Source organism: Centrocercus urophasianus, unplaced genomic scaffold, assembly GCF_019232065.1.
Source record: "Centrocercus urophasianus isolate 14NV4802_14NV808 unplaced genomic scaffold, USGS_Curo_1.0 seq_12, whole genome shotgun sequence".
Lineage (NCBI taxonomy): Eukaryota > Metazoa > Chordata > Aves > Galliformes > Phasianidae > Centrocercus > Centrocercus urophasianus.
In genome coordinates, this window is record NW_024884364.1 from 22,055,686 (window position 1) to 22,083,388 (window position 27,703).

At 37.9% G+C, this 27,703-nt stretch overlaps 1 protein-coding gene across 2 annotated transcripts in view; it reads right to left on the minus strand.

The window, feature by feature from the left end:
• Positions 1-27,703, minus strand: part of LOC122155904 (SAM domain-containing protein SAMSN-1-like) — a 193,033-nt gene that overhangs the window by 40,652 nt on the left and 124,678 nt on the right. The window contains exons 6-12 of one of the 2 annotated variants that reach the window (XM_042810246.1): positions 25,197-25,237; positions 20,416-20,453; positions 19,651-19,737; positions 15,785-15,852; positions 13,226-13,294; positions 9,259-9,382; positions 7,839-8,215 (exon numbers count right to left, since the gene is read on the minus strand). In XM_042810246.1, the coding sequence (XP_042666180.1) occupies positions 7,839-8,215; positions 9,259-9,382; positions 13,226-13,294; positions 15,785-15,852; positions 19,651-19,737; positions 20,416-20,453; positions 25,197-25,237 (804 nt within the window). The remainder of the gene's footprint in view (positions 1-7,838; positions 8,216-9,258; positions 9,383-13,225; positions 13,295-15,784; positions 15,853-19,650; positions 19,738-20,415; positions 20,454-25,196; positions 25,238-27,703) is intronic. The other variant, XM_042810248.1, reaches the window with a different exon arrangement.

A 27,703-nucleotide genomic window follows, 5' to 3' on the forward strand; every position in this document is an offset into this window, starting at 1 on the left:
ATAATATTCAGATAGAAGTAATTTACTATTTTTTTAGTAGTTTTTGAAAAAAACAAACCTAGGTTCTATCGTTTAATGATCATATTTAAAAGACAGAATTAGAAATGTATAGCAACATTTTATTTCAAATCTTATTATTTAGAAGCCGTTCTTTATTTTACTCACAATTATTTTTCCAAAGCTGGATGAAAAGCCAGTATTCAAATTCCATTTTCAGTTTCTAAAAAGATGTTTGAAATTATGCAAAAAATGCCCTGTTTTTGGACAGTGTCACAACAGAAGAATTTCTGCAGCTGGACTCAAAAATAGGTAGGTCACTCCAGAAGTAATGCCTCTTATTTATTTCCACGGAAACAACAGCAGATACAAGGAGTACAATAACGCTATTTGATACAGCAAATTCTCAGCTACAAAACACTATTTTTGCAACACAGTCATCACCTTTAGCTATGCATTTTCACCAGCAGTGAACAAAAGCCTGCATGCCACACTTGTGAAGAGCTGTACCAGTGTTAAGTAACCCACTGTCACTATCAGCACTGCTGAAATGTACCACACTTTGCATCACTGCGCTCATATCCACTAGTTAGTCTCCAGAAACATTCAGCAAGCATTGATGAATGTCAGTGGGTGCCACTGTTTCACATGGAGGAATCAGTGACACACCTTTGCTTCGTACGTACTTCCATGTCAGACACCATTTTGTCAGACTGCCCTTCTACTGCCACCTGTCAAATGGCAACAAAATATAATGGAATATTGGTGGGAAGGTTCAGCCTCTACTGCCATACCACCAACATCCACCTCTGATGTTGTGGGCTGACATAATAAAATAGGAGGCATTTCTTTTGAAGCAGCCCTGTACTTTTATTCTAATAACACAGCAGCCCTGGAAATCTTAATGTCTTTCTGGTACTGAAAATCCTTGCTAATCCATTTATGCTGCTGCTGAGAACTGGTATCATGCAACATTACCAACACTTCTATGTGAGGGAGACAAAATCAGAGCCAATTTCCTCTAATTTATGAAAAGCTTATTTCACGAATAACCTTTAGCAGAGTACTTTAAAGTATAAAAAGGTGTCTTACCAAAGAGAATAACTAGCCTAATCAACAGTCACAAAACAAGACAGGAAACATGATCATCTCCTGAGCCAACTTAGTAGTTCCAGAAAATTAATATTCCCTAAATGGAGTCATTTACATTAGTTGGGGAAGTAGACAAGGAATATGAGACATTTTTATATGCACCTACCACCTATGTATTCTTGTAAATTAAGGCAAATAAGAATCCTTGAGTCATCCTAGATTGTGGCTTCCTTAGTCCTACGTTCAGTCAAATCCCTACCAAGTTTGTCAAGAATAAGATATACTGAATTAATGAAGATTTAATATTTTGACTACAGAAGGGAAGTTTTTCACCAATTTAGTAAGCAGAAAATTGGGCCGAAATTTAAGTTTCAAAAGGGAATCTATGCAGAAGTAAAACTTCATTACGCTGTGTAAGGAGATAAATTGCGCTTAAAAAGTTCCAGTATTGGGTAGATCTCAAGGCACATGATGGCTTCATTGGTCAGAATGTTATTGCCAACATCAGGAGCTAATGCAGTAGCACAGCACAGGACCAGAATACAGCCTATAGCAGCTGATTTCAATAGGAACACTGCTCAAGCAGAGTAGCATGTACTTTGTTTTGTTATGTATGACATATGGGAAGAAGGGACAACTTCTAATATTTTTTAATATTAAAAAAGAAAAATGCCATTTATAAAATACTGTACTGACTGAAGATAGTGATCTGCAAGACAGATAATATTTTCATAGCATAGGTATATGAAGCAGCAGACAGGCAATACATCTAATCTTCTCTTGGTATGCAAAAATGCATCATTTTGGCAATTCTAAAGAATGCTAACAGGAAGTCATCCTTTCATCAGACAGTTGGTTATCAAAAAATGCACTTAGATTAATTATATTTTAACTCTTAATCATGTTTCATGAAGCAGGTTCTATTTCTTTTTCCTATCATGAATTCATATGAAATTTACAAACAATAAATATCAGAAATGCACAATTTTCCCTGCACTTTTACCAATTACATTTCCTTTTATACTTTATGCACAACAGCAATCAAAAATAACCTTTCATTTCTCTCTCCAGCTATAGCTCTGCATTACATAACAGCTACACTGAAAGCAACGCCATGAAATCAGTTGAGGTGAAGTGAAATGCTCTTCTGCAGCTATCTGAAACAATATTAAAGATGCTGTGGTATTCTAAGGTATCTTTACTGTGAATAAATTCACTTAATTCTCATTTAGCCATATATATTCTAGCAAGTACCACCTATCAAAACATACAGAACAGCCCAGCAACATTTAGAAGGAGAAGTTTGAAATTGTTAAGCTTTTTAGTAGTTGGGTACATATACTTCTAAGATTAACAGAAAATGTGGCATAATTCCCTACATAGCTATGAAAATTTCAGTAAGGTATTAAAAATATAAAGTAGGACAACAGTTACCATAGTGAAGAGCAGTAGCATCAAATTTTTCATGTTTTTAAAATCCTACTCTGAGAGTGCATATTAAAGTCATTGCAGAGAAAGACACTACATTTCTAAATTTTTCATACTGCTATGTAAGAAGGTGGCTAGAATCATTTTGGGAAGCAGAATGACAGCAGCAGGCATACCATACCAGCACAGCTCAGTGATGCAACTATAGCTAGGCCGGAAGAGTGAATATTGAGTAATGCCATCCCAAACTCAAAATCCCCATATACAAAGCCTGAGGGATGAGTCCTCCTCTCACTTTAAGAGGTGATTTTCACTCTATGTATTGTACTGAAGCAATCCATACAATATTTAACAACTTCCTGGTATAACATTTTCTTAAATAAAGCTCCCTATGATAGGAGATGTAGTAAGATTCCATAGATGCTGGAAATGAGAGATCTACAGGCGTCAGGAAAGACTGCAGACATTAGGAAAAATAAGAGCTCTCAACTTCATTGGTGTTCATGTCTTTTCAGGTAAGTTAATATTTTGCTTAATATTTCTAAGAAAAGTAAATGGTGAAATTTCAGTCATGGATCTTGACTTTTCTCCAATTTTAAAATCAGTGCCACTTCAAGTTCACAAGCATTTGCCTTTAACAGACATATAAATATATCTCAATCCCCATCCTACTCACAGGGCTTAAAATTCAAAATAACCTTTAACAGAGCTATGGGACAGGGTTTGAATCAGGAAATATTGAGTGCTTTTGAATTTAACCACATGATAGATTTAGATGTAGCAATATTCCCTTTTGTCTATCAGCCCCAAAAACACCGAGGGGTTTCTAGCTGTCTCTCGGCCCTGTAAGAGAGGTGCGAAGTAAAAAAGGTAAAAGGCTGAGCTGTGTGCACTGATGGGGATATCATAGTAGCAGTTGAACGTAGGTCAAAAAAGAAACAGGAAACCTGATGGGGGCTTACAAGTGAAGATATGACGGAGAAGCAGCTGGAGACAGTTACATTTCTTAGAAAACCAGTCCTGTTTTCTTTCAGGTCTCAGCCACAGCTTACCAGCTGAACACCCATGATGGTCCTGACTGCTTTCCAGCCAACCTTTCAGCAGCTCTTTGCTTCTTTTCAGGACAAAGACTTTGAGCCTCAACAAAGGTACAAGTGAACTGGACTTCCATAACATCAACAGAACAAGGAATTGATAATAGGTGAGGCTCTGGCTTCCTATTCCACCACTGAAATAGAACAAGAGCTGCAGATTTGAAAAATACCACTTATTAGTGGTACTGAAATAGCTAGAAAGACTGGAACTGTTTAAAACTGGTGTCTCAGAAATGCAATTTTATGTATTCCAGACATTCGTATGGTATTATGTTTGCACCAAATAATGATTCTACATATAACTGAGAAAACTTTGAAACTTTGCTAAGATCTGTATGGGCCTCCCTCAACAGAAGGACATAAACTGAAAGAAAAAAGATCAGAAAACAGTGAAACTTCCTCAGAAAACTGAGCACACACACACACAAAAAGCACATTAAAAACAGTAGTTCTAGGGCACAGGAAAAACTGCTGCCTGAAATGAAGAAGAAATCCCTCAGCTATTCTCTGAGCAGAACGGGTCAAATGCAGTTTTCAATTTTGAAGCACATTTTGCTGGAGAAGAGCACTGTCTGTCCCTGGTCATTACTGGCTGTCCATACATTCGTATCCTTCCTCCGTACTCCACTAACCTAGAAAATAATGATCCCTAGTACACAAGAAATCCAACAACCTGCCTAGGCCTCTAGGCATTACACAGCACCTCTTAGAGAGCCGTGATGATCAGGAGAGCAGTCATGGCACAGAGTGCAGGATGTGAACAATCATACCAAGCAACCAAAGCTGTGAGAAGGGATCAGGAATCAGGGCCTATTAAGTAGACCATGTTTGGAGAAGTCTGAATGTCAGTAAAAAGAGCTGAGGAGAAAAGTGTTTCTTCAACAAAGAAATTAGTATCAGAATGTGCATGTCTACTAAGGATCAGAGGGTAATGATGAGAAATGGTTTGTCCGGAAAGCAAGCAAGTCAGAACAGAAGGGCAAAAAGCCACGTGGTCAATGAAATAGAAAACCACAGCAATAATTACAAGGCTATTTCTCTCTCCAGTATACTGTGGTAATATAAAACAATCTGCAGCATAGTAGTTTCTTTATCCAGGACAAATTGCCTCTTTTTTGCTTTTTTCAATATTTTCTTAAATATATTCATCTACATTCCATGGAAGAACTACTTGCAAGTTACTTTTTATACCTAAAATAGCAGTGATGTCTTTAGCACAATTTCGACCAGTCCCCAATTATATTGTGAACAGCTGAACAATCCAGGAAAAAAATGACTTATGTCTAATCTAACTTTTCAGAGAGCTGCTAATGGTGGCACTGTGGCTATAAAATGGTAACATAGCACATTTGGTTCATTATTTAATTAAAGGCCAGAAATACAGACTTCTAAAATGTTTTCATGTGGGCAGGATGGGTGAGATAGGAGCTAACACAGGCATTTAATGTGTGCTCTGAAGGAAGACTAGCTGGAGGAGTTTGGTGAGTGTTGCAGCTGACAGTGCAGGCCTGTTCTCACAGTTCTTGCTTACGTGACCAGTTTGGATGACCTCTGCCAGCCTTTTGCTGATTTAGGTGAAACAAACGTTGGCAATACAGAACGCCATAAGGAAAGCTGTGTAAAGAGCAAGGGAGTAAGAAAGGAAAGAAGTCTGAGGAAGAAACTAGGAGAAGGCAATTAAGATCATTCATTAATTTTTCTCTAAACAGCAGTTTCTCTCTAAGAGATCCAGGTCCTTTTTTTCTTATGATTATGGGAGAGCATTAATGATTTACTATGTATACATCAAGCTTTATAAATCCTAGGCTCCATTAGATTTGTATGGGTTAACAAGATGAGTCGAGATAATATGCATCCTAGAGATTTACCTCTGCCCCAAATTAAATCAGCCACAGTTTGCTAAGAGAATAGGAAAGTCTTGAACCTTAGTCTTACATATACCAGTGTTGACAATTTTCCTTAAGTTAGGATGTAATTATTAGCATTTCAGTATTACCTCAGACTATCTACTCCCTATCATGCTACAGACAACAGAGCAGTAGCCAAGCCAAGATCAACCAAGAAAATGAAATGTTGCTTTACTTTTAGAATCAGAAAGAGTATTATGCAAAATATCGGGTTTACTCTAGTAAATAAATCAACATCAGAAAGAACATCTGCATCGTCCTCTGTCCCTAATCCTCTCATAGCAAAACCATCAGTGCTGGCTTTTTTGGTTCTTAAAAAGCAAAACTGAAAATCCAGTCTTCATAATCTTCAATTGAGCCAGTTGGTAGACTGCAAATGCAAAGAATGAGATGTCTTACTATTGCCTGTAATCTAAATCTGAAGAGACTAAGCCCAGAGAGTTACATTAAAGTCAGGAAACAAACTGTCCATCAGGAAAGCAGATGGCAAAATAAACAATAAACAATAATGAAGGAAAAAAAAAAAAAAAAAAAAAAAAAAAAGCACTAAAGCTCTTGCTGGCACTTAATAGTAAAATGGGTAGGATAAATCTCACCATTGTAGAGAATGTTAACAGACTGTTTGCAGCAAAATGAAATAGAATTATTTGAATCAACATTTATGCTCTCATAAATCTGATCCACACATCAATACTATTAGCATTTTGCCCTGGGGCTTCATTCAGTCTTAGCTTGAGATGCTGAGTTTCTTTCACTAGGATAAAGCATATGATGGAGTCTGGCGTTCCTCACACAATCTGGTTTCTACAGGGAATCCTGCTTACTTGTAGACAGGGACTCACACAGCACAGCAGTCTTTCGTGCACAGCTTCCATCCTATTTCTACCAAAAGTCTGTTTACAGGGCTCTCCCTGGGAGTCAGCACTGCTGAGGCCATCCAGGATTTCACTACAGCACCTTCATTATCTTTTTTGGGGGAACAATTTTCTTTCTGTCCTAATGATGGAATCATCAATCAATGCTTTGGCCTTTCTGTTTTCTGTGCCAAATCCCAGGAAAATCTTCCATGCTACATTTTGCTATTCAAATCCCACATATCAGGTACTGCTTTTTGTTGTTTGGCCTACTACATCATTTAAAAGAGTCTGAATGACTACTTTAATGTATTCAAGAGTATGGTTGCTATATTGACCTACTTCAGTGCAGCAATGATGTGTATGTGTGTGTATCTTTCCTAATGATATACAGCACACATTAAAGAAAATGCTGTTTTCAGCATATACCAAGTCAGAGCCAGAAACTGATTCAGATCAGGCTCTGGTTACTCAGGTCTCCATTTGCACACCCAACTCGCAGGTGCCTGTGGCTATCTTGACTCCTGTGATGTAGATTCACATTCCTGGGAGCTGGCGTTACTGCAGAGCGTGAACCATCTCTGTCCCTGGAGCATAGCATGATGGAATGAATGAAAAGGCAAAGGAGTCTGCTGTTTGCTTTTTCCTGATAGTTTTCAGTCAGTTGATCACCTTCCACGTGTTTACAATCACTATGTGCAATACCAGAAGACCTGCTGTTTCCAGTATTAAGGGGCAGAAAAACCTCATTGCAGTGTCCACTGTTTATATATCTCTCCAACTAAAGTTTATGTTTGTTTGTTTTCTAGTTTTAAATTGCACTTAAAAACAACAACAACAACAACAAAAAACCTCCATCAACAGTAGTTGAAATAGAAAAGCCTTCTCTAGATAGCTGTTCAGAAAGTCTGTTTCAGAACAAGATCGAACTCTGCTCTCCTGCATCCATCTCTAAGAACTTGTTGCCACAAAGGTAATTGCAAAAACAGGTTTCACCAGCTGACCTGATCCAAGAAGACAGATACATCAATACTTCTTCAGCCTCTGACCTTTCTCCAAATAACTCCAGTGTCCCTTACTAGAATTGCAGTGACCTCTAGGGGCCTGATCCAACACCACTTGTTTCACTGACCCTTACGACTTCAGTTTACTCCAGACTTTCAAAAAGTTTTCTAAGTCTGGATGAGTATTTAATGTACAGCTGAAAAACCCAGTGTGTCTGATGAGAAACAAAATGATCTAAAGCCTGGTTCAATGCTGCCAATGCCTGCACAGAAAATGAATGACTTCAGGATAAGGAACCCCTGGTGTTACTCTGACTGACACGTCCATTTACCTGAAATCCAGATCTGATTTATTGCATTTCTGAACTATATGTAAAATGACAGCAGCTTTTAATGCTGAACCAGAGCAAAAAGCTTCTACTTTTTACCCATTTCAGTACAAAAAGAACCACTTCCACTTACCCAAGAGTACTGCAGATCCATATCAGTTAGGGAATTTGTAAGATGTGGCTGATGAGAAGCGCAAGTACATTTTTCCCACTCTTCTATTTTTGAAATCAAGAAATCACAAGGACAGAGCTGGCTATCAGGAAATGGCTTCCAGTCACTCCACAAATGAAATTCAGTTTCTGAATGGATTGAAATCATTCCTAAGTTACTAAATTTGGAAGTATACGATTGGCCCAAAGATGCAGAAATAAACTCTGCCCTAGTCTCAGTCTCTTCTTTTCTCCTCACATTGTCTTTCCAGGCTTTCTTTTCCTGAGGTTTTGCCAGTTTCATGCAGGAAGTTAGTGCCTCTTCATCCTCTTCTGAAAGATAAGTATCTTCTAATGTATCTTTAAAAATACAAATACTTCTGTTAAGATATATTGCAAGACATACAGAAAATAGCATAATACTTTTCTTAAATATTGTCTTTTGCGTTCCATGTAATGAAACAGCCGAAGACTCCATTAAAAAAAAAAAAAAGATAATTACAAAGACAGAAAGACATCTGAGCCAACACCAAGATTTATTCTCCTCTTGGTTTATTTGTGTTCCCTCAAAATCCTGGAAATTTTTACTGTTTGTGAAATGAATACGAAAATTTACTAAGTCAATGTCATATTACTGCAATAGTTGCAGAGAGCATATGCTTAGTTTAAATACTGAAAAAGTTCAGAGGGTTTTTCTAGATAATTACTCTCCTACTCCTTTCTGTTATGTATGTTTGAATTAGAAAGTAGTTGCTGAAATCTATCCCACATCTAAATTTCTTCACAATTATTTGATTGGAGTAGTAATTAATTAGATCGCTAAAAGTCACTTGCTGGTATCTGTTTAAAAGATATCATCTATACCAAATGCATGCATGGTTAAATAAATGTTGGCAAAATAAATTCAGATAAAGAACTGCTGCACAGTCAGATCAGTAAGAGGAGACCCAACATCATACCTTGGGCATCGTATCTTAGGCAATCAGGTATGATGAGAGACTGAATGGTGGAACAAACTTTCTTGCACTCCCAGCTGCTACTGACTCATGGATGAACACTGACTGTTAACTTTGCTTTTGTAAGCTTTGCCTTCCTGATATGAAATGAGATATAAAACCACGAACTCCTTTTGGAGACACTGTCCTTAGCACGGAGGCCCCACTGTTTAGCTGAAATTCCTACTTGCAAGATATACTGTTACAAAACTCAAGCCAGTGTGACAGGAAACAGGTTTTCACACTATGATGATGTCACCACATAGTGCTATCACAGTAACATCTCAGCTGGGATTTGAAAATCGTGGGTGGTGAATGACAGATCAGGAGAGGATTGTTTATAGTTATGTTCAATACAGTGACATTTGGCACATATTGGAAAGAATGCTGCTCTGATGTCTTACTTACTAAGGGGGATCAAAACATGTTTGACATCCTCCAAGCTTTGTGTATTGGGTTTTTTGGTTCGGACCAATTTCTGCAATCGTTTTAATGTTCCCATGGACTCTGCTTTATCATTTGGCTCTGCACCCTGCCAAAAAAAAAACCACAAAGATACAAAAGTAACTATTAAAAATTCATAGAAAAAAAGTACCAATTACCTCAGTCTTTCTTCATAAGAGAGGTGCTCCAGCCTTTTGATTATCTTTGTGGCCCTCCTCTGGACCTGTTCCAACAACTTCACATCTTTGTTGTGCTGGGAGATACAGGCCTGGAGGCAGTACTCCAGATTTTGTCTTAGAAGAACAACATATAAAGGGCAATAACCTCCTTCTGTCTGCTGGCCACCCCTCTTTTGAAGGAACCCAGGATACCACTGGCCTTCCAGGCTGCAGTAGCACACTGCTGGCTCATGCCCAGCCTTTCGTCCACCAGAACCTCCATAACCTTCTCTGCAGAGCTGCTCTCAATGAGTTCTTCTCCCAGTCTGTATACATATCTGGGATTTCCCTGATCCAAGGACAGCACCTTGCACTTGGCCTTTTCAAACATCATTAGGTTCTTGTTGGCCCACATTTCAAGCCTGTCTAGGTCCCTCTGGATGCTGTCCCTTTTTTCTGTTGTATCTCAGCTTATAGTTGCTGAGCACGCACCCAATTCCAGTCTCTGGATTACTGATAAAGATGTTAAAGAACACCTATCCCAAGATGGACTCCTGTGGGACACACTTGTGACCAGCCTCCACCTGGACATAGAGCCATTGACCGTAACCCTCTGGCTGCAGTAATCCAACAGTCTAGAAATACTCCAAGTTCTCTTCCAATCTGACTGTGAACTTCTCTTTAAGAGAGACATGTCATACAGCAAATAACTTATCTTCCATAGCCATGTGCTGTGTTTCACATAGGATATCTGATTTTCATTAGAAACAAGGAAAAGTAAATGTACTAGAAGTGCATAAAAACAGTTCAGCAATGACTATAATGGCTGCCGTGTATATTCATCTATTTACATCAGTAATTAATTTGGCCTTTTTAAATAATATATCTTTACTGATATTATGAGTGATTAAGTGCTAGTGCTGATGTCACCAGAAGGTAGGAATGCAGAAACCTATACTGCACTCTCCCCAACAATTAGGTCACACACATTAGCTCCTTTCTGCTTCTCATAGACATAATCTTTTGAGACAAAGTCATCAGGGAGGCTTGCCAGTACAGTCTAATGTAGATTGGGTAGGCTACTTAGGGGTGGATCTTGAGAGATTCTGAACTTCACAAGCCTGTCCAGGTCCTCTGGACTCTATCCCTTCTTTCTGTCATATCTCAGCTTATTGTCACCAGCAAACTTGTGAGGGTACACCCAGTCCCTGGGCATCAGGTCCTCAGAATGGACTGTTCTGCTGGTCTGATACCTATATTTCCCACTGCTAGATAACAGACAAAAACTGGTTCCTTCAATTTTTCACCAATTGAAGAATTAATTATTTCACAGACCAATAAGATCTAGTGTCTATGAGTTTCAAACCATCTCTGTCTTCTTAAGGATCTTGTAGGATAAGGACCAAGCAGATCCACCTTAAAGCTTTCGTCGGCTTACAGTCCTTTTACAGCTTATATCTGAATATTCATCATCAACTGTGGGCCAAATGCAAACATCCTTAGATTAGTCATGACTTGTTTAAAGCCTCTTCTTCCATCCTCCAAATTCAGGAGAGCTGGATTGCAGTTTTAGTTTATCTAAAGACAGAAATGGAGGTGTAATTTTTAAGTCTCCTATTGTGAGATGCCTTTGCAAAATTAATCACAATGGGTTTAAAATGCTAATATGGCTCAGTTAGATAAGAACTCTCATAGAAATAATTATTTGTTCACTTGTAAGTAATGATACAAAAGCAACACAATGACTTATGATCTAGGATTTCCATCACAGAGACATGAAGATAAACAAACGATAATCTATTCAGATAATTTTATTAATGGCAAACTCTAATCCTCTTTACTTTAAGAGCATTCACTGTTAGCTAGTCTTATGTACTGAAATACAGCAACTCCCCTTTTTACAGAGAAAATATAATCTCATACAGTATCACTGATGGGACAATTTTTAAATTTAAAGCAGTTTATTCTGCTTTATGTAAGTATCAAAATCCAGAATTTTAGCTGCCTACTCATATGGTAAATGAAGTAAACCACTATTTTCTGTAGATAGACTACCAGGTGTACTGATTGTCCTTGTTCTCATTGTTTTGGTATGTTGTCTTGACCAACCTCAGTCAGACTTTTTGAAAACATGCATAAAAGTGAGAAAAACTTAAATTTTATTCTGTGATTTCAAGAAATTTTCTTCTCACTGTTTGTGTTATCTGGAAGCTAGCATCTTTGGTTGCTACTGTACAGAATATGACAGAAGGAAGAAGATTTTTACTGACCGGACAAGTGATTTGTTTTACTAATTTGGAGTATGCTACTTTCCAGTACCTTCTTTCTCTATAGAAAGAGAATGATATTTAGCAGTACTGGGGGGATAGTGAAACCTAGTTCACAGAGCAATAAGACTGTACTTGCAAAAACTGTTAATTTCAAACACATTTAAAGAACTTTTAACTTTCTTTTTCCTTCAAGTTTTACGGTCAGGATAGGGTACCTGCTTTAGCAGGGGGTTGATTCGATAATTTCTTAAGGTCCCTTTCAATCCCTGCAATTCTGTGATTCTGTGATTACAACACAATTTGTGGATAAAGGTATCTGTAAGCAAAGGATTCTTTCATGAACAAGAATATTCTTTATTTCCATGCTTAAGGGATTTCCGTCATGAAAAATGGTGTCACATGAATTAAAAAAATAAAATTGTCTAAGAAAATAAATAACAAGCTGCATTTTAGTTGAAAATAATTTGCATGAAGTGTACATGAACAGTTATGGTCAAAAGTGTACATTTCAAAATGTCCTTATAAAAATGGATTGCAGACAGAAATAGCTAAATTCTGTCTGACAAACAGTAGTTTATCCTAATGCTTTCTAAATACCTCAGAAATCTTTACTCACGGAGATGCTATGAGGATTAACCTGGTGACAGAAATATAACAATGTGAAAGCTTAATGAAAAAGACTGTTGGCCTGACTCCAGCTATCTCAATCCTGTTGAGCACTCCTTTTCCTGGGTTAACTGCATTAATTTCAATAAAAGTACTTGCACAGCACGTCACTTCTCAGTGTAAAGAATTTAGTCACAGCAGAGCCAAGTCTCTGTGATTTTCCCTGAACTGTTTGTCTTTCCTAAAAAACTGCAATGATTTAATCATGATTAGTTATGCATTCATATTCAGAGTATAGTATAATAACAAGAAGAGAAAAATTACTATGTGTTTATCACGTCTTTGGTATTACTGTTACAGTACCACAGAAATTTTTCAAAAGTACCAGTAATATCCCTGCTGCATATAATGAATATTAAAATAGTACACTGGAATAGAGAACATTCTGCTCTATTTACACAAAGGGTCAGCTCTGTAAAAGGCACTGATTTTGGATAAACTTTATGTTAAAAAATGTCAGTAAAGCCACAGTCAGCCAATAAACAGACAAGTACTGTGGAAACTTCTTTCTTATGCTCTTGGCCATAGATATCAGCCTGACCTTTAAATATCCCCATCATTTCGGTCTGGTTTTCTGTCTGCTCAAAAATTATTTCAGAGTCAAACTAACAGGCTAGAAGTTTAGACAGATTTTCCCTTGGGAAACCACAGAGCAATTATAAATTATTCTATAAAAGATAAAGAAACGTCATGATTAAAAGCATGGATTTTGGATAAAGATCTTTCAACTTTTGGGAAAGCAACATGCAGTAAAGGAAACCATTTTAAAACAGCATGTTCTTCATATGACTGCCAGCCACTGTTGAAATAAAATGAACAATATTCATGGCAACTCACCATTTCACCATTACTTGCCACTCTTGGATTGTAAACTCGTGGTGGAATCCATTGCTCATAATTTATCACCTAGATGGTAAGAAAAGTTAAAAGAAATCCGATGTAAATAAGATGAATAAGTATAAATTACCATGTTACTATCATGCCATTAAATGAAGGTTGAAAGATCAGCAGTCTTTCAACAAAACACTGTGTGCATACAAACGTGATGGCTCATAGACACCGGCTGACACACACTGAAATCAGTTTGAAACCAAGCTGTCTTCATTTCATCAGCTGCCTGGGATGCCCTATAAGCATCATGCTGCCTACATTATACCATGGGATGCTTGAATCACATTCTACATCCTCTTTTTTTCTACGAGCAGGAAAACCCCAAGTCTTTCTTCAGCCTCAGCTCCTCAGCTGAGGAGCAAATGTCACTGATGCAGTTCTAAAAAGAACCTCATTCAGTCTGCCTAATTTTGCCTCTGATGCTGAGCCCCAGGGGTGTGAGTTTGGTTTGGATTAACAAAGCAGAGAAAATGGGAGGATCTTCAGAGCTAAGCAAAGACAAGACTATATACTCTTTCATCATCTGCTCATAATCCATTTCTTGGTCACAATGTCCTCATGATAGGAACATCAGCAGAATACACTTTCCCTGGGGCACTGATGCAGTCCCTGGTGGGCAAGCCTGACAGTGCTTATAGCTTATCAGTGAAAGTAATGAATGCCAGCCTTTTTTTCTTCATGAATATGAATGACACTTTGAAGGCTGAATGCAACCTAAGAATTTACGTGAGAAATGAGGCATGAAACATTTTTGAAAATGTATTAGCCCAAAGACTGCATTACTTCATATTTTATGTCCTTCTCAATATGCTACAAAGGGTTTGAGCCATGGAGGGAGCCCTGCTAGACTTGAACAAACAAGAGCAAAGAAAAATAAATTCAGAAGGTACAGTTATTTTCTTATGGTAAAGCTCAACTATTACAGCGTTGCTCTTGTGTCAGTCAACCTGTGCTTCTGCTCCAAGCCTCTTTTTGCAAGTGCTTTAAGATGGAATTGCATAGAACAGAATGGAATGAGCATCTACTTAAGAAATGGATGGGGAATCTCAGTTTTCCTGAAGCACTTATAGAAGCCTGTTTGTCTGACAGACAGAGTGCAAAAATGCTCATTTCTTTAATTGCTCTTTCTTGTAAACTTGGCTCTTTTATGTTTCACAGAATCACAGATGCACTTGGGATGGCTGAGACAGGAAGTTACCTCTGGGGACTTCTAGCGAGAACAAGTCTGCTAGAACAGGTTGCCCAGGTCTGTGTCCTGGAAGGTTTGAATCATTTCCAATCATTTTCAATGATAGACATTCCACAGATTATCTGAGCAATCTCTTCCAGTGTTTGTTCAATTTTGTAGCAAAACAAAACAAAAAAAAAACCCACTTTCTTTATGTTAAAAGGAATTTTCTATATTTCAGTTTGTTTCTATTGCCTCTTCTACTGTTCTTGGGTACCCCACCCTGACAGCAGTCTGACTCTCTTTTCTTTACTCTCCCAGAAAGTATTTATACACCTGGGTCAGATCTCCCTGAGCCTTCTCTGCTTCAGGTCTCTGAATTTCTCTATGTATGACATATTCTTCAATCTCTAAATTATTTTTGTGGCCGTTAAGAGGATTTACTTCTCTTGGACTGGGGGGCCAATAATTGGACCCAACACTCACAAGAGGTGGGTCAGCTCACCAATGCTGAACATGGGGCAAAGATCACCCTCTTCAGTCTGCTAGCAATGCTCTGCTCAATGCAGCCCCGGAGGTTGCTGACCTTCTTTTCTCCAAGAACATTTTCTGGCTCATGGTCAAGTTGGTGTACACCAGGACGCACTGGTCCTTTCCTGTAAAGCTGCTTTCCAATCAGTTACCCCTCATCCTGTACTGGGAGAAGGTGTCATCTATCCCCAAGTTCAATACTTTCACTTGCATTTATTGAACTTGATGAGGTTCTTTTTGGGCCATTTCTCAGAACTGCTGAAGTCCATTTTGAAGGGCAGCATAATTCCTCTGGTACATCACCTTCTTTTCTGGCTCTCTGCTGCTCACTTCTCACCAACTGATGTGTTGTTAACTACTTTTATATTACAATTATTATACAAACCCAGGGGTCAGAACTCTTTAATTGCTCATAGTAGTGGCCTAAATAATATATTCAGAAGAGACACAGTATGCAGTTATATAAATTAAGATAGCATTAGAGATACATGTGCCAACATGGATCACACAAAACTAATACAAACACTTACTGTAGGTCTTGGCTGTTACAATTCAAGCACATCAATTTAACAGAAATGTGTTTGTTCAAGAAGACAGGAAGTTTTTTAAGTGATAAAACCTATTTGATCTGCATAATAAAAATGGTGCACAGCTCAGATAGCCAAGATCTTTTAAACTTGACTTCTGAAATACACACAGGTATGCTGACCATGAAGTGCATGATTTGAAAATTCATACAGAATGGAAGCAAGAAATATGCTTTTTGTTTGATTGAAATTTTAGAAGCTCGAGAGTAGTTCTTTTACCTGGCACGTTGTTTCTTCTATCTTCTTTCCTCGCAGCAAATGTATCCCATCACCAACAATATTATCTTCTATGAATAATGAAAAAAGCAACAAAAGACATGCTTTCAAATGTCCTGATTTCAGGTTTTTTTCTGACGAATATCATTTGAATTGCACTTGATAGTTTGAGCTGACATTTTGACTCTCTGAAGTTAACCCTGTATCATGTAAACATGCATTTTTATCTCAAACTACTTTGAAGTACGACTACAGAGCAAACTAACAAGATGATGTACATAAATATAATTCATTCATGCTTACTTCTTCATCTGAACTTAGTCCTCAGTTTACTAATGCAGAATCCCAACAAGCACTTCCTCCAGTATCTCAGTGTAGAAGCATGTGAAATATTTATACAAAAATTCGAACTCCCTAGACAAAAACGGTCATTGCAGTTGAGATCTGTTTAACTTCAATCTTTGAAATAGTTGGATGAGCATGAAACTAATGCTTTGTTTGGGAAGAATGTTTACTTTCATTACAACAATGCACAATAATTAGTCAAATGACTTTAAAAGTCTACATTTTAATAAGACTATTTTGAAAGATCTACTCTCACTTCCATTTTTAAGTCAAGGCAAAGTATCCACTTTCACCTAGTGCGTGACCCTAGCGATTACATTCCATCAATACAGATATCAGCCTGATTATGATTTTCTAATCACAGAATTAAGTGCTACCTTGGCTTTCCAAAATTAACAGAAAATAACCTTAACTTGGTCTTATTTTTGCTGCTGAGGAATGCCTTGCAATATTGGTAATAATTGTTACCCCAGTCCTCAAAATGTCTATACTTATGTTGGAATTAAACAAAAACAGAAGGTGAATAAAGCTGATCAAAAAAACTTGTAAACTCATGTCAGTGAAACAATCAAAGCATCACTGTACCTGTATTTTTATGTTATTTATAAAGAAAATTCTGAATCAAGAGACGTACTTAGTATTGTTAATTTTCTTAAAAGACAATCCTTTGTAAATAAAACAAAACAAACAACATTCAGTGCTTCTGTAATTTTGCTACTTGGATATTGTAAAGTCTGAGTTAAAATTCACAAATTATGATCTGAGCATCAGGCATAAAAGAGCAAAATTTAGTTCACACATGACTTCCACCCTCAAACCATAGGTCAGTTGCACAGGAAACCCCATTAAGCAATTTCCTTTATTTAGCATATGCATCAAAAGTAAGAAGGAAAATTAGTCACTTTTTTTTTTTTTTTAGTGAGTTTTAGAGGTTTCTATAAGAGTTTAAATAAACTTAGAAGACAGTATCTTTCTCCTGAATACCTGACTGCTACAGCAATACCAACAACTTTCTGATAAGCATATCAGAGTCCAAAATCTAACATGACCAGATGTCCTAAGCACCTACAAATCTCCTTGAAGTCACTGAGGGCCAGGTGTCTGATAGCCCACCCATTTATTTGAATGCAGAGCTAGTTAGACTTCTAGAGGCATTGCAACTCATGTCAAGCAGTGCTTATGCAGTCAGATTAACATAACTGGGAAGTTTCTGATCACTTTAGTGTAGGGGGAATTAGGAGCAGGGGAGAGTCATGTCCACTATTTCTGCAAGGTGTCAGCCCTTTTCTGTTTGTCTCAGGAATGCATTTGCATGAAAGCTCGATGACTATGACTCTCATAGTCAACTTTTTCAACAATGTCATTTTCAGGCTGGCAAATCTGGTACTGATGATTTGGATTTGGGCTTGTGAGTGAAGATAGGTATTCCCACTATTCTGTCTGTGATATATATATGGTCTTTATGTGATATATATATTGTACTATTATAGGAATAAGTGGTATTTTAGAGATTTTGCACACAGTCACGTTAGGGACCTAATGCAAAGGCTACCAGAGTCATTGGATGTCTTTTCAATGATCAGGTTTGGATCAGGCCCATGAATATAGTTCTGAAGTAAGCACAGGAGCCTATGCTGGCCACCACACACAGCCTATTGCATCTAACAGAAAATCATATTATGCAATAGATTTGCAGACCTTGAAGGATTATCTCTCTTAAGAGAAGGTTTTAATCAATAGTGACAAATTATCTTGATCAATAGTGAAACACTTTAAATCTCCTTGTAATGGTTTTCACCACTGTGTGAAGGGGACTTCCCTTTTAATAATTTTACTGCAGAGGGGGAAAGGGAGATTTTTATTTAGCTGCCAGCCTTGCTTCCTGTTCCCTCTGGGCCCCTGCCCTTCAATTACAACACTTGTCAGCTTTTAAAATGTGCACTGCTTCTTTTGCATGCTTTGGATATTTAAAAGGGTAAAAAAAAAAAAGTCTTGAGTAGGAAGGACTGGAGGAAGGTCAAAAAGTTCTCTTCTCTGATTTAACTTTTTTCCACCTTCAAACTGACAATCTGTACAGTAGGTTGAAGAATTTTGAAATATTTTTTGCTAAGACTTGCTCGGAAAGAAACTCTAATTTTTCTTTCAGTTATCATTAGAATCCTTTCCCTTTGAAGCCAGTGAGACTCCTTTTCTGCCCGTCAGTTCATCACAAGGGCAGAGTTCCTCCTTAGAAGGGTCTATTGTGATAATACAAGGAGAAATTATTTCAAACTAAAAGATGGGAGATTTAGTTTGGATATGAGAAAAAGTATTTTATGACAAGGGTAGTGAAGCATTAGCACAAGTTGCCCAGTGAGGTGGTGGATGCCCTATGCCTGGAGACATCCAAGTTCAGGCTGGATGGGGCTCTAAGCAACCTGATCTATCTGTAGGTGTCCCTGTTCACTACAAGGGAGTTGGTGTTTAAGGGTCCCTTCCATCTGAATCGAGTCTGGAATTCTCTGATTCTGTAAATTTTCTTGTCATCTTTTCATTCTGGCTCTGGTTTGTAGAAATCCAGCCTACTCATACACAAGCAAATGCAATAGCGTTTACAATTTCAGATCCGTTATTTTCCAAGCATTTAAGAATTCATCTTCAAGTGGTGAAGCAAATCCAGAGGGATACCTGGCACTTTGTCCTTTGCTATCTTTGGCATATCCTATTAACAGCAGAATCACTGAACAATGGATGATTTCTGGACCATTTTTACAGGAATTACTAAAAATAAATGTACTTCCCCTCTTGCCACTGTGTTGGCTTAAGTAGAGAATGAAAGATCCATCCAATTTTATCTCACATATCAAAGATTCTGTTTATGCTAATACAAGTGTTGAACTTTGACTGCTTTAGCCTCATAAGGCAGCGCTGTATTGGGTCTACCTTGGCTTTAGAAAGTACAAATACAAATTCAATTCCTGGAAGCAACATTAAGCAGGTTGTCAAAACATTTTGATTTTTTTAAAGCCTAGTTTAAATAAACAACGTGAATGCTCACATGTTATTTTTTCTAATTTAATGAATTTATACTGGTCAGTTCTTACAGCATCACTAGCAAATTCCCTGTAAGACTGCTTCAATTAAAGTTAGTTGAAATGCACCTTAAAAAGCAAATTGGATAAGAGTAGCCTAGAAAATTTGTACCTAGCAGTTGGAGCAGTGTAAAGTACACAGGGAACCATAGGATAATATTACATTTGCGAAGTCCTGTACAACCCAAAAATGACAATTTACCATAGGAGAATTCTTTTTTTGCCCATGGACCACAGACAGAATTGTTGACATAGCATGTTCTCAGCTTCCCAGTTTTAAAGTAAGCTTTATTTAAACTACTTTTTCCCCCCATTAGGACAAAGTAGATCTCAAAAGGATTTGACAAATTATTTAGTTTGATTATTTGTGAAAAATAAGAAATTTTCCTAGGTGCCATTTTAAAATACTTTGTGAACAAATGCAAAATCAGCTGAAATACATTTAGCAATTACCTTCAAGCTGACAGGGCCTTCTGATGTACGAATCATTCTCCAGCTTCCTGGAACCCTGCCAAAGTGTGCCATTCACATTTTTCCTGTCTAAAGTAAAAGCACAGAGAGCAGTCACCTAAATTCATAGCAAACCTGTGAAATAACAGGAAGGTCTATAAAAATAGCATAAGATTGTAAACCAAATGGGCTTGCAGAATCCTGTAGAATCTGCTCAAACAATAATAAGTGGAAACAAGTAGATGATTTTGCAATATAGGAAATCTGACAGATTTGGGCACACTTCAAGTTTTGTTGTCTTTTGTCCCTGTCTAGGACCTCATCTAACACTGTTAAAATTTGATCAGAATGATTTTTATCTTAACCTTGGTTTTAATACCTAGCAGCCCATAGAACACATGTGCCTTTATTTGCTTCCAGGAATTGCACTGAAAAGACTGAATTTGATTCTATCAGAGTGATTTACATTTTTTTTATTTAAATGTTTAAAGAGTCACTGAACATGCTAAGTATTTTCATATGCTGTTCCATTATAGATTCTTGAGTATAGGAACTAAACTGAAATTAAAATAGCTTTGGTTCCAGTATGTAACAACCAATGTATGTGTAGAAAGCGGGGGGAAGAAGGGGGAATACATTGATATCTTAGATGTATTCTTCCTTTCCTTTGCATTTGCTCCAAGGGTTGTAAAGCAAATCAGACCCTTAATTAAATTTGGCTCTGTGAGATTAATAAGCATATAGTGAATGATTTAAATAGTTACTAACCAAACGCTTCATTTTCAGACAGAGACTTCTGGATGGATCTAAAAGAATTAAAAGAATTAACCATTAGCTAAAAGTCAGAATGACAAATGAAAGCACATTTAATCAAATATGGTTATTTTCAACCTAATTCTTCAATTCCCAGGGATTTGGCTGTGCAATTCATACTGGCTTCAATTGGAGTTAGTTGTCCTACTTCATTCACCCAGTCATTACTTCCATATGCCACAGAGGGCTCTGAAATCTTTTGAGTTTTCACTTTGTAGAAGTGTTCTATTCAAGTTTCTTTTTGTAACAGGGATCTCATGACTGAATCAGGGAGGCCATCAGAAGGGGAATAAGAGATACATTTCTTTAGACATGATCTGAAATGTCCTGCAACTTACAGAAATTACCATCTGAAGTTTGGTGACATGATAATAAATTAAACCAAACAGCTACAGAAGAACATACATAACCCACAAACTGTGTGGGGTCATTTTATTGCTCCAATAAACCTTGACCTCTTCGCATGTTTACACCAAGATATAATGCTAACTCATGCTTCCATCTGCAGTGAGTGGTTCAAAGATTCATGCACAAAGAATACATTAATAGAAGAAAAAAAATTTCAGAATGAAGACAGATTTATCCTGTATATTAATTTGTTTCACTTTACCCATTAAAAACAAAAACAACAACAACAAAAAAAACTTATAGTAATTTTTGAGCTAGAGGATGAAGCCAGAAGATAATACTAGATAAGTCTTTATCTTTTATCTATAGACTCTTTAATCTATGACAATAAGCAGAAGGGAAAGCGCACAAAAATTGAGATCCCTCTCCCATACTCAAGCAGGTGGCAAAGGGTTTTCTGAATGAGAGGATACAACTGAGCTATTGATTTGTCTGTGAACAGTAGTTCCTTTTGAAACTGCTTAGAAATTTTTTTCCTTTCCAGAGATTCACTATTATTTTACTGTTTAAAGAAAGCATACTTCTGTTACTTCTGCTACTGATATTCATTGTTCTCTTCCTTGTTGCCCTGATGTAAGGAAGAGAATGATCATTTGCCTGCTGTAAGGGAAGATCAGTTTCAAGACCATCTAAAGAATCTGAAGGTGCGCAAGCCCATGGGACCCAATGAGATCCATCTCTGGGATCTGAGGGAACTGACAAAGTTGCCAAGCCATCGTATTTGAAAAGTCATGGCAGTCTGGTGAAGTTCCCACTGTTTGGAAAAGGAGAAACATAACCCCCATTGTCAAGAAGGGAAAAAAAGAAGATCCAGGAAACTACAGGCCAGTCAGTTTCACCTGGCACACCTTGTCTGCCTGACACAATCATGGAGCAGATCCTCCTTAAGGTTCTACTAAGGCACATGGAAATTAAAGACAAGGTGGTTGGTGGTAACCATGGTTTCACCAAGGGCAAGTCATGTCTGACCAACGTGGTGGCCTTTTATGGTGGAGTTACAGTGTCAGCGGATAAAGGAAGAACAACTGATATCATCTACCTGGACTTGTGCAAAGTGTTTGACACTGTCCAACATGACATCGTGGTCACCAAATTGGAAAAAAAAACGGATTTGATGGATGGATTATCCTCTGGATAAGGAACTGGCTGGATGGTCGCACTCAGAGAATTGCAGCCAGTGGCTCAGTGTCCAAGTAGAAACCGATGATGAGTGACATTCCTCACGGTATTGGGACTGGTGTTATTTAAAATCTTTTTAGGCAGCATGGACAGTGGGATTGAGTGCAACCACAGCAAGTCTGCAGATGACACCAAGCTGAGTGGTGCAGTTGACACATTAGAGGGAAGGGATGCCATCCAGAGGGATCTGGACAGTCTTGAGAGGTGGGCCTATGCCAACCTCATGAAGTTCAACAAGGCCAAGTGCGAGGTCCTGCATCTAAGTCAGGGCAATCTCAAGCACAGGTACAGGCTGGGGAAAGAATGGCTTGAGAGCAGCCCTGAGGAGAAGGATTTAAGGGTAGTGATGAAAGATTCAACATGAATGGGCAATGCGTGCTTGCAGCCCAGAAAGCAAACTGTATCCTGGGTTCATCAAGAGAATTTTCACCAGCAGGTTGAGGGAGGTGATTCTGCCCATCTTCTGAGACCCCATCTGGAGTACTGCATCCAGTTCTGGAGCCCTAAACAGAAGTAGAACATGTAGTTGTTCAAACAGGTCCAGACAAGGGCCACAAAGATGAGCAAAGGGTTAGAGCAACTCCCCTATGAGGACAGGCTGAGAGAGCTGGGACTCTTCAGCCTGGAGAAGAGAAGGCTTTGAGCAGACCTTATAGCAACCTTCCAGTACCTGAAGGAGGCCTATAGGAAAGCTGGGGAGGTGCTTTTTATAAGGGCATGTAGTGAGAAGATGAGGGGAAATGGTTTTAAACTGGAAGAGGGTAGACTTAGACTAGATATCAGGAAGAAATTCTTTAATGTGAGAGTGGTGAGACACTGGAACAGGATGCCCAGTTTGGTTGTGGATGCCTCCTCCCTACAAGCATCCAAGGTCAGGCTGAATGGGGCTGTGAGCAACTTGGTCCCCCGCCTATAGCAGGGGAGATGGAACTAGATGATCTTAAAGGTGCTTTCTAACCCAAACTATTCTATGATTCTACGATTCTGTGATTTCTCACTGACTCTCTCCATATCTATGGAAAAGGCCAATCAAAAATTTCTACATTATCAAGTAGAAGTTTGATACCATTTGTAAGAGATTATTCTTTTACATCATTGTTTCAAAGCTTGCTGGGGACACAGATGGACAAGTCCAAGCAAGTCCTGGGCAAGGGTTGAGAAATCCTTTGTCTGAGGGACACAGATGGACAAGGCCAGGGGCAGAGAGAAATAAGATGAGCTTAATGGCTGCGGTCTTTTGTGGGGGCTTATCTCAAGGAAGATGGCCATCTCAGGAGGTGCTGCATGTGACTCTTGCTCAAGCACCCAGAATGCCACGCTGGCAGAAGAAGAAGGATAAAAAGGGAACCTACAACCATGAGTTGAGGTTTTCGGGCAATAGATTCCTCATGAAGAAGAAGAGGTTTCTGCCACGAGAAGCCTCACGACCTGCCTCTCTCCCTCCTGGACTTGCTCTGCGCTCTACCAGCATGCTGAAGAAGAACCAAGTTGTCTGCCATCAGATTCCTCACTATGGAATTCCTGCATGCTGACGGACTCTCCTGGGCCTGCTACCTGAGTCCTGCTGCTTCCTCCCGGATAGGCTCTGCGACTTCTTCCTGCTACCTGCTGCTGCCCAAGGCCTGCCACGCTGCTGCTCCCTCCTGCTGCTTCTGCCTCAGACCTTCAAACATCGTGCAACGGGACGCTGCTGGATCGTGGTGGTGACTCTCCCCGCTTCACGCGATTCTTGCTTCTTTCCTATCTTTTCTATCGCCCTCCTTCCCTTCCCCGTCTCCCTGATTAGGATTTATAATAAACTGGTCAGATCAACATTTGAACCGCTGTTTGTTAATCTCACACCGGGTATTCAGATATTAAAAGAACCTCATCTCCCTTCTATAAGTTGGAGCAAGAAAGCAGTACAGTGATGTCTGGACATTCACAGCAAAATAAGATTTGAATGCAATTCACATTGGGAGAAATTGTCTTAATCTTATTCATTATTTATATTGATTATTCAAGTGATCAAGACAACCTTTCTAAATTCTGATTAGTTAAATGGAATGGAGTTAGTTTTAGAATAAAATAATATTATTTGCATTGTAAGATTTGAGAGTGGAGCCAGAGATTACTATTCCTATCACTAGGTTAGTCTTGGTACTGAACTAAGTAGGTGTCTCAGGCAGCTTGGTGATTGCCTCATATTTGGTAGAGCTATTTTAAATTATTTATGCTGTGGTAATTCAATGCCAGCATACACAGCAGTTTAGCTTCCTTAAAAGTATTAAATGATGATTAGAAAAAAATGTGAATAATGGAGTTATATCCGTACTTAGATAAATGAAATTTTGGAAAGGAAGAGCATTTTCACAACGAAAAACAGATGAAAACTGTCTATTAAGACAAATGAGATTTTCACTGAAGTTATTATCTATTTTGAAATTTATTAGGAACATAGAGAGATGGCACTGATGATCTGAATTTAATGATGCCCATCCTAAAAAAGAAAAAAATAGAATGACATCCAAGGATTTTCATGCCACAGCTGTACAGATCAGATCTGTGTTTATCATTCCATTAGGCAGGATTTCATTTGAAGGGAACTTCATCGGTAATGCAAAAACTGCTAATCTCAAGACAAAAAAAGGAAATTTTCAAAATAAACTCTGCTTGCTAATATATTCGTCCAAACTGGTATTGTGCCTTAACAAATTGACATGAAGTATGCCGCTGCCTCAAATGTATTTGATTAAATAAGGTTTGTCCTGCTTAATCTGAATCATTTTGCAAACTAATTTTTTATTTGGATTAAAAAACACAACTCTTCAGAAGATTATCAGGTCAATGGTACAAACGTTCCATAAAATAGGTTACTTCAGTCTTTCAGAAAAGTGGACATACGGTTAAAACAAGCTCAGATTAACTGCATTTGATTTCAGCTATCCTGTCCCAATATTTTGTAAGATTTATGTATACGAAAAAAAAGTCACAGCAAGAAAGCTTTACTAATATTACACGCCTGTTACTGGGTTCCCAAATGCAATATTAATACATGTACGCTATGAAAATTAATGTAACATTGGCAAACACATTAACAAAGCAACAAGGGTGAAAGAAACACATAAATATAGCGACACTGTGTAGACCTTGAATTGGTCTCAACTTACTTTCTCTTTTTGGTCACTGTGTTCTCAAAATCAGGAAATTCCTTAAAAAAAAAAAAAAAAAAAAACAGAGAAAAGACATGAAAATCATAATTTTTTAATCAAAATATAATATTTTCCTCAATGTAAGGACAATGTAAGATGGCTTTATGCACATTCGATATGTGTTTTTAATATCCACTAATATTCAACAAGTGAAACTATGGAAGACACAGTGCAGGAGAGAATATACATAAGTAAGTGTCCTAGATTTTCAGAGATTTCAATATCAATGGCTCCCAAGAAGTTGACACTGACAGCTGTAATACGGACAAAAAATCAGAGCACAGTACTCTTACATCAAAAATGGGTATTTCCAGCATAATATGATTCTTTTTAATACTGCCTCCATAATGTAAATTTTATGAGGATAAAATGCTCACAGATTACAATGGGATGAATCTTTCTAATGGACACAAAAATGCAGACTCTCTAATTCCCTTACATGCAGAGGATGTGATCATCCCTCTGTACTCAGCGCTGGTGAGGCCACACCTCTGAGTACTGTGTTCAGTTTCAGGCCCTTCACTGCAAGAAAGATATTGAGGCCCTGGAACATGATCAGAGAAGGGCAGTGAAGCTGGTGAGGGGTCTGAAGCACAAATCTTATGGGGAGCAGCCAAAGGAACTAGGATTATTCAGTCTGGAGAAGGCCTCTTCTCCCATGTAACTAACAATAGGGATAGAGGGAACAGTCTCAGGTTGTGCCACAGGAGATTCAGGTTGGACATTAGGAAATACTACTTCTCCAAAAGAGCAGTCAGGCACTGGAATGGGCTGCTCAGGGAGGTAGTGGAGTCACCAGTACTGGAGGTGTTCAGGAAATGTTTAGATACATGTTTAGGCGATGTACCAAGAGACATGGTTTAGTGGGAACTATAGGTGATATTTCTTAAGACAGAGTATCAAAGCAATATATCACTTTCATATCTATTTCTTCCAGCCTGGAAAACAGAAACCGGGGTAAAAATATCCACGATGAATGTCATTTAGATCTGCTGGGCAACAAGGCACATTTAAAAAAATAAGTATGAAAACATCAATTTATAGATCTATTTCTCATATTCTTATGTTTAATTTTTTTCCTTTATGTAATATCATCTACACAGCTCTGACCACAGAAATTTAAAAAATACCAATCAGCTTGCAGGATGAAAAGGCAGAACACATATTACACAAAACGATGCAAGTGTATAACTGAGAATTTTGTATTTTTTTCCTTCTCTTAGTATAATCCATCATTCTTCTGAAAAGGCTTTTCCATTAGGAAAAGGCTGTTTTATTGCATTGAGTTCATTTTAGCAGAGCGCAGGAGGCCCCACTAGTACTTGGACACAATCTGTGAATGCTAATAATTGTATTCAGCTTCCACAAAATAGTTTTGCAAGTACAGTTTCACTCTCAGATACTATATGTGGATCAAAAGAGTATACCTTTTACCCTGAAATACTGCAAGCAATGGAAGAAATAGTTCTTACCGAAATAAAAAACAAACCTCTCAGCATGTCTTGGGACAAATCTTTTCAATGGTTGAAAGATGTTGAAAAAGTGATTTTAAAAAGAGTAGCATCAACATCTCATTTAAAAACATCAACTTTTTTATCTCAAGAAGGCTCATTAAAGGAAATGCTATGCATGAAGGTCAGAGACCACACAGAGAACATTGTTAAGTTAGAATCTCTATGAAAACCAGAGCAAAAAACTGCAGATGTGGCATTCTCTGAAGTTCAGTGTGGCCTCATACCTGGAAACATGATTAATTAAAGTCTGGACATGCCAAATATCTGGTTCGGAACATGTAGGTTTAATATTTGCTCTACAATTTCAAACAAATGTTTCATTATCTGTTTCCTAAAATGCAGTAAAAGATGCATGTATCACACTGCTTCACATGTTGAGGCAATACTGAAGAATTCATTAGACATAATGGAATGCAGTGTCACCATGGAATATGATGGTGGGATTCTATGGGCATTTAAAATGGCTCCTTTTATTCAGTGCACCTCTTTTTGTGATGTCTGAATCAGCTGTCTGATTGGAGTACAAAATAAATTATTCTTCTTAGTACTTACTTTTTAAGTTTTTACATTACTTGAATACACTAGAAAATCCTACCACTGTGATCTGTAACTAAGAATTAAGTAGTTTTGCAAACATGTTTTACCTTTAATTGTAAAGAAAGTTTCATCTAAAATCTCATCTCTACATTCTCTGAAGTTTGTCATTACCTTTTCAATGGAAATTAGAAAAGTTTCCCTATCCCAAATACAAATGATTTATTTCTTAAAAATAAACTAAATGTACGTGCAAACAGCATTATGAAATTGCAATAAAGTCCTTTCCTCCCTGCTTTCATCAAATAGCTCTGAATTAAGGAATGAGTACCTCTGGTGTTTACAAGTAAGCTGAAAAAGCTAGAGCTCCTCTGTTTGTTAGACTTAAGCAGGGAAATAATGACTTCAGGTAACCAG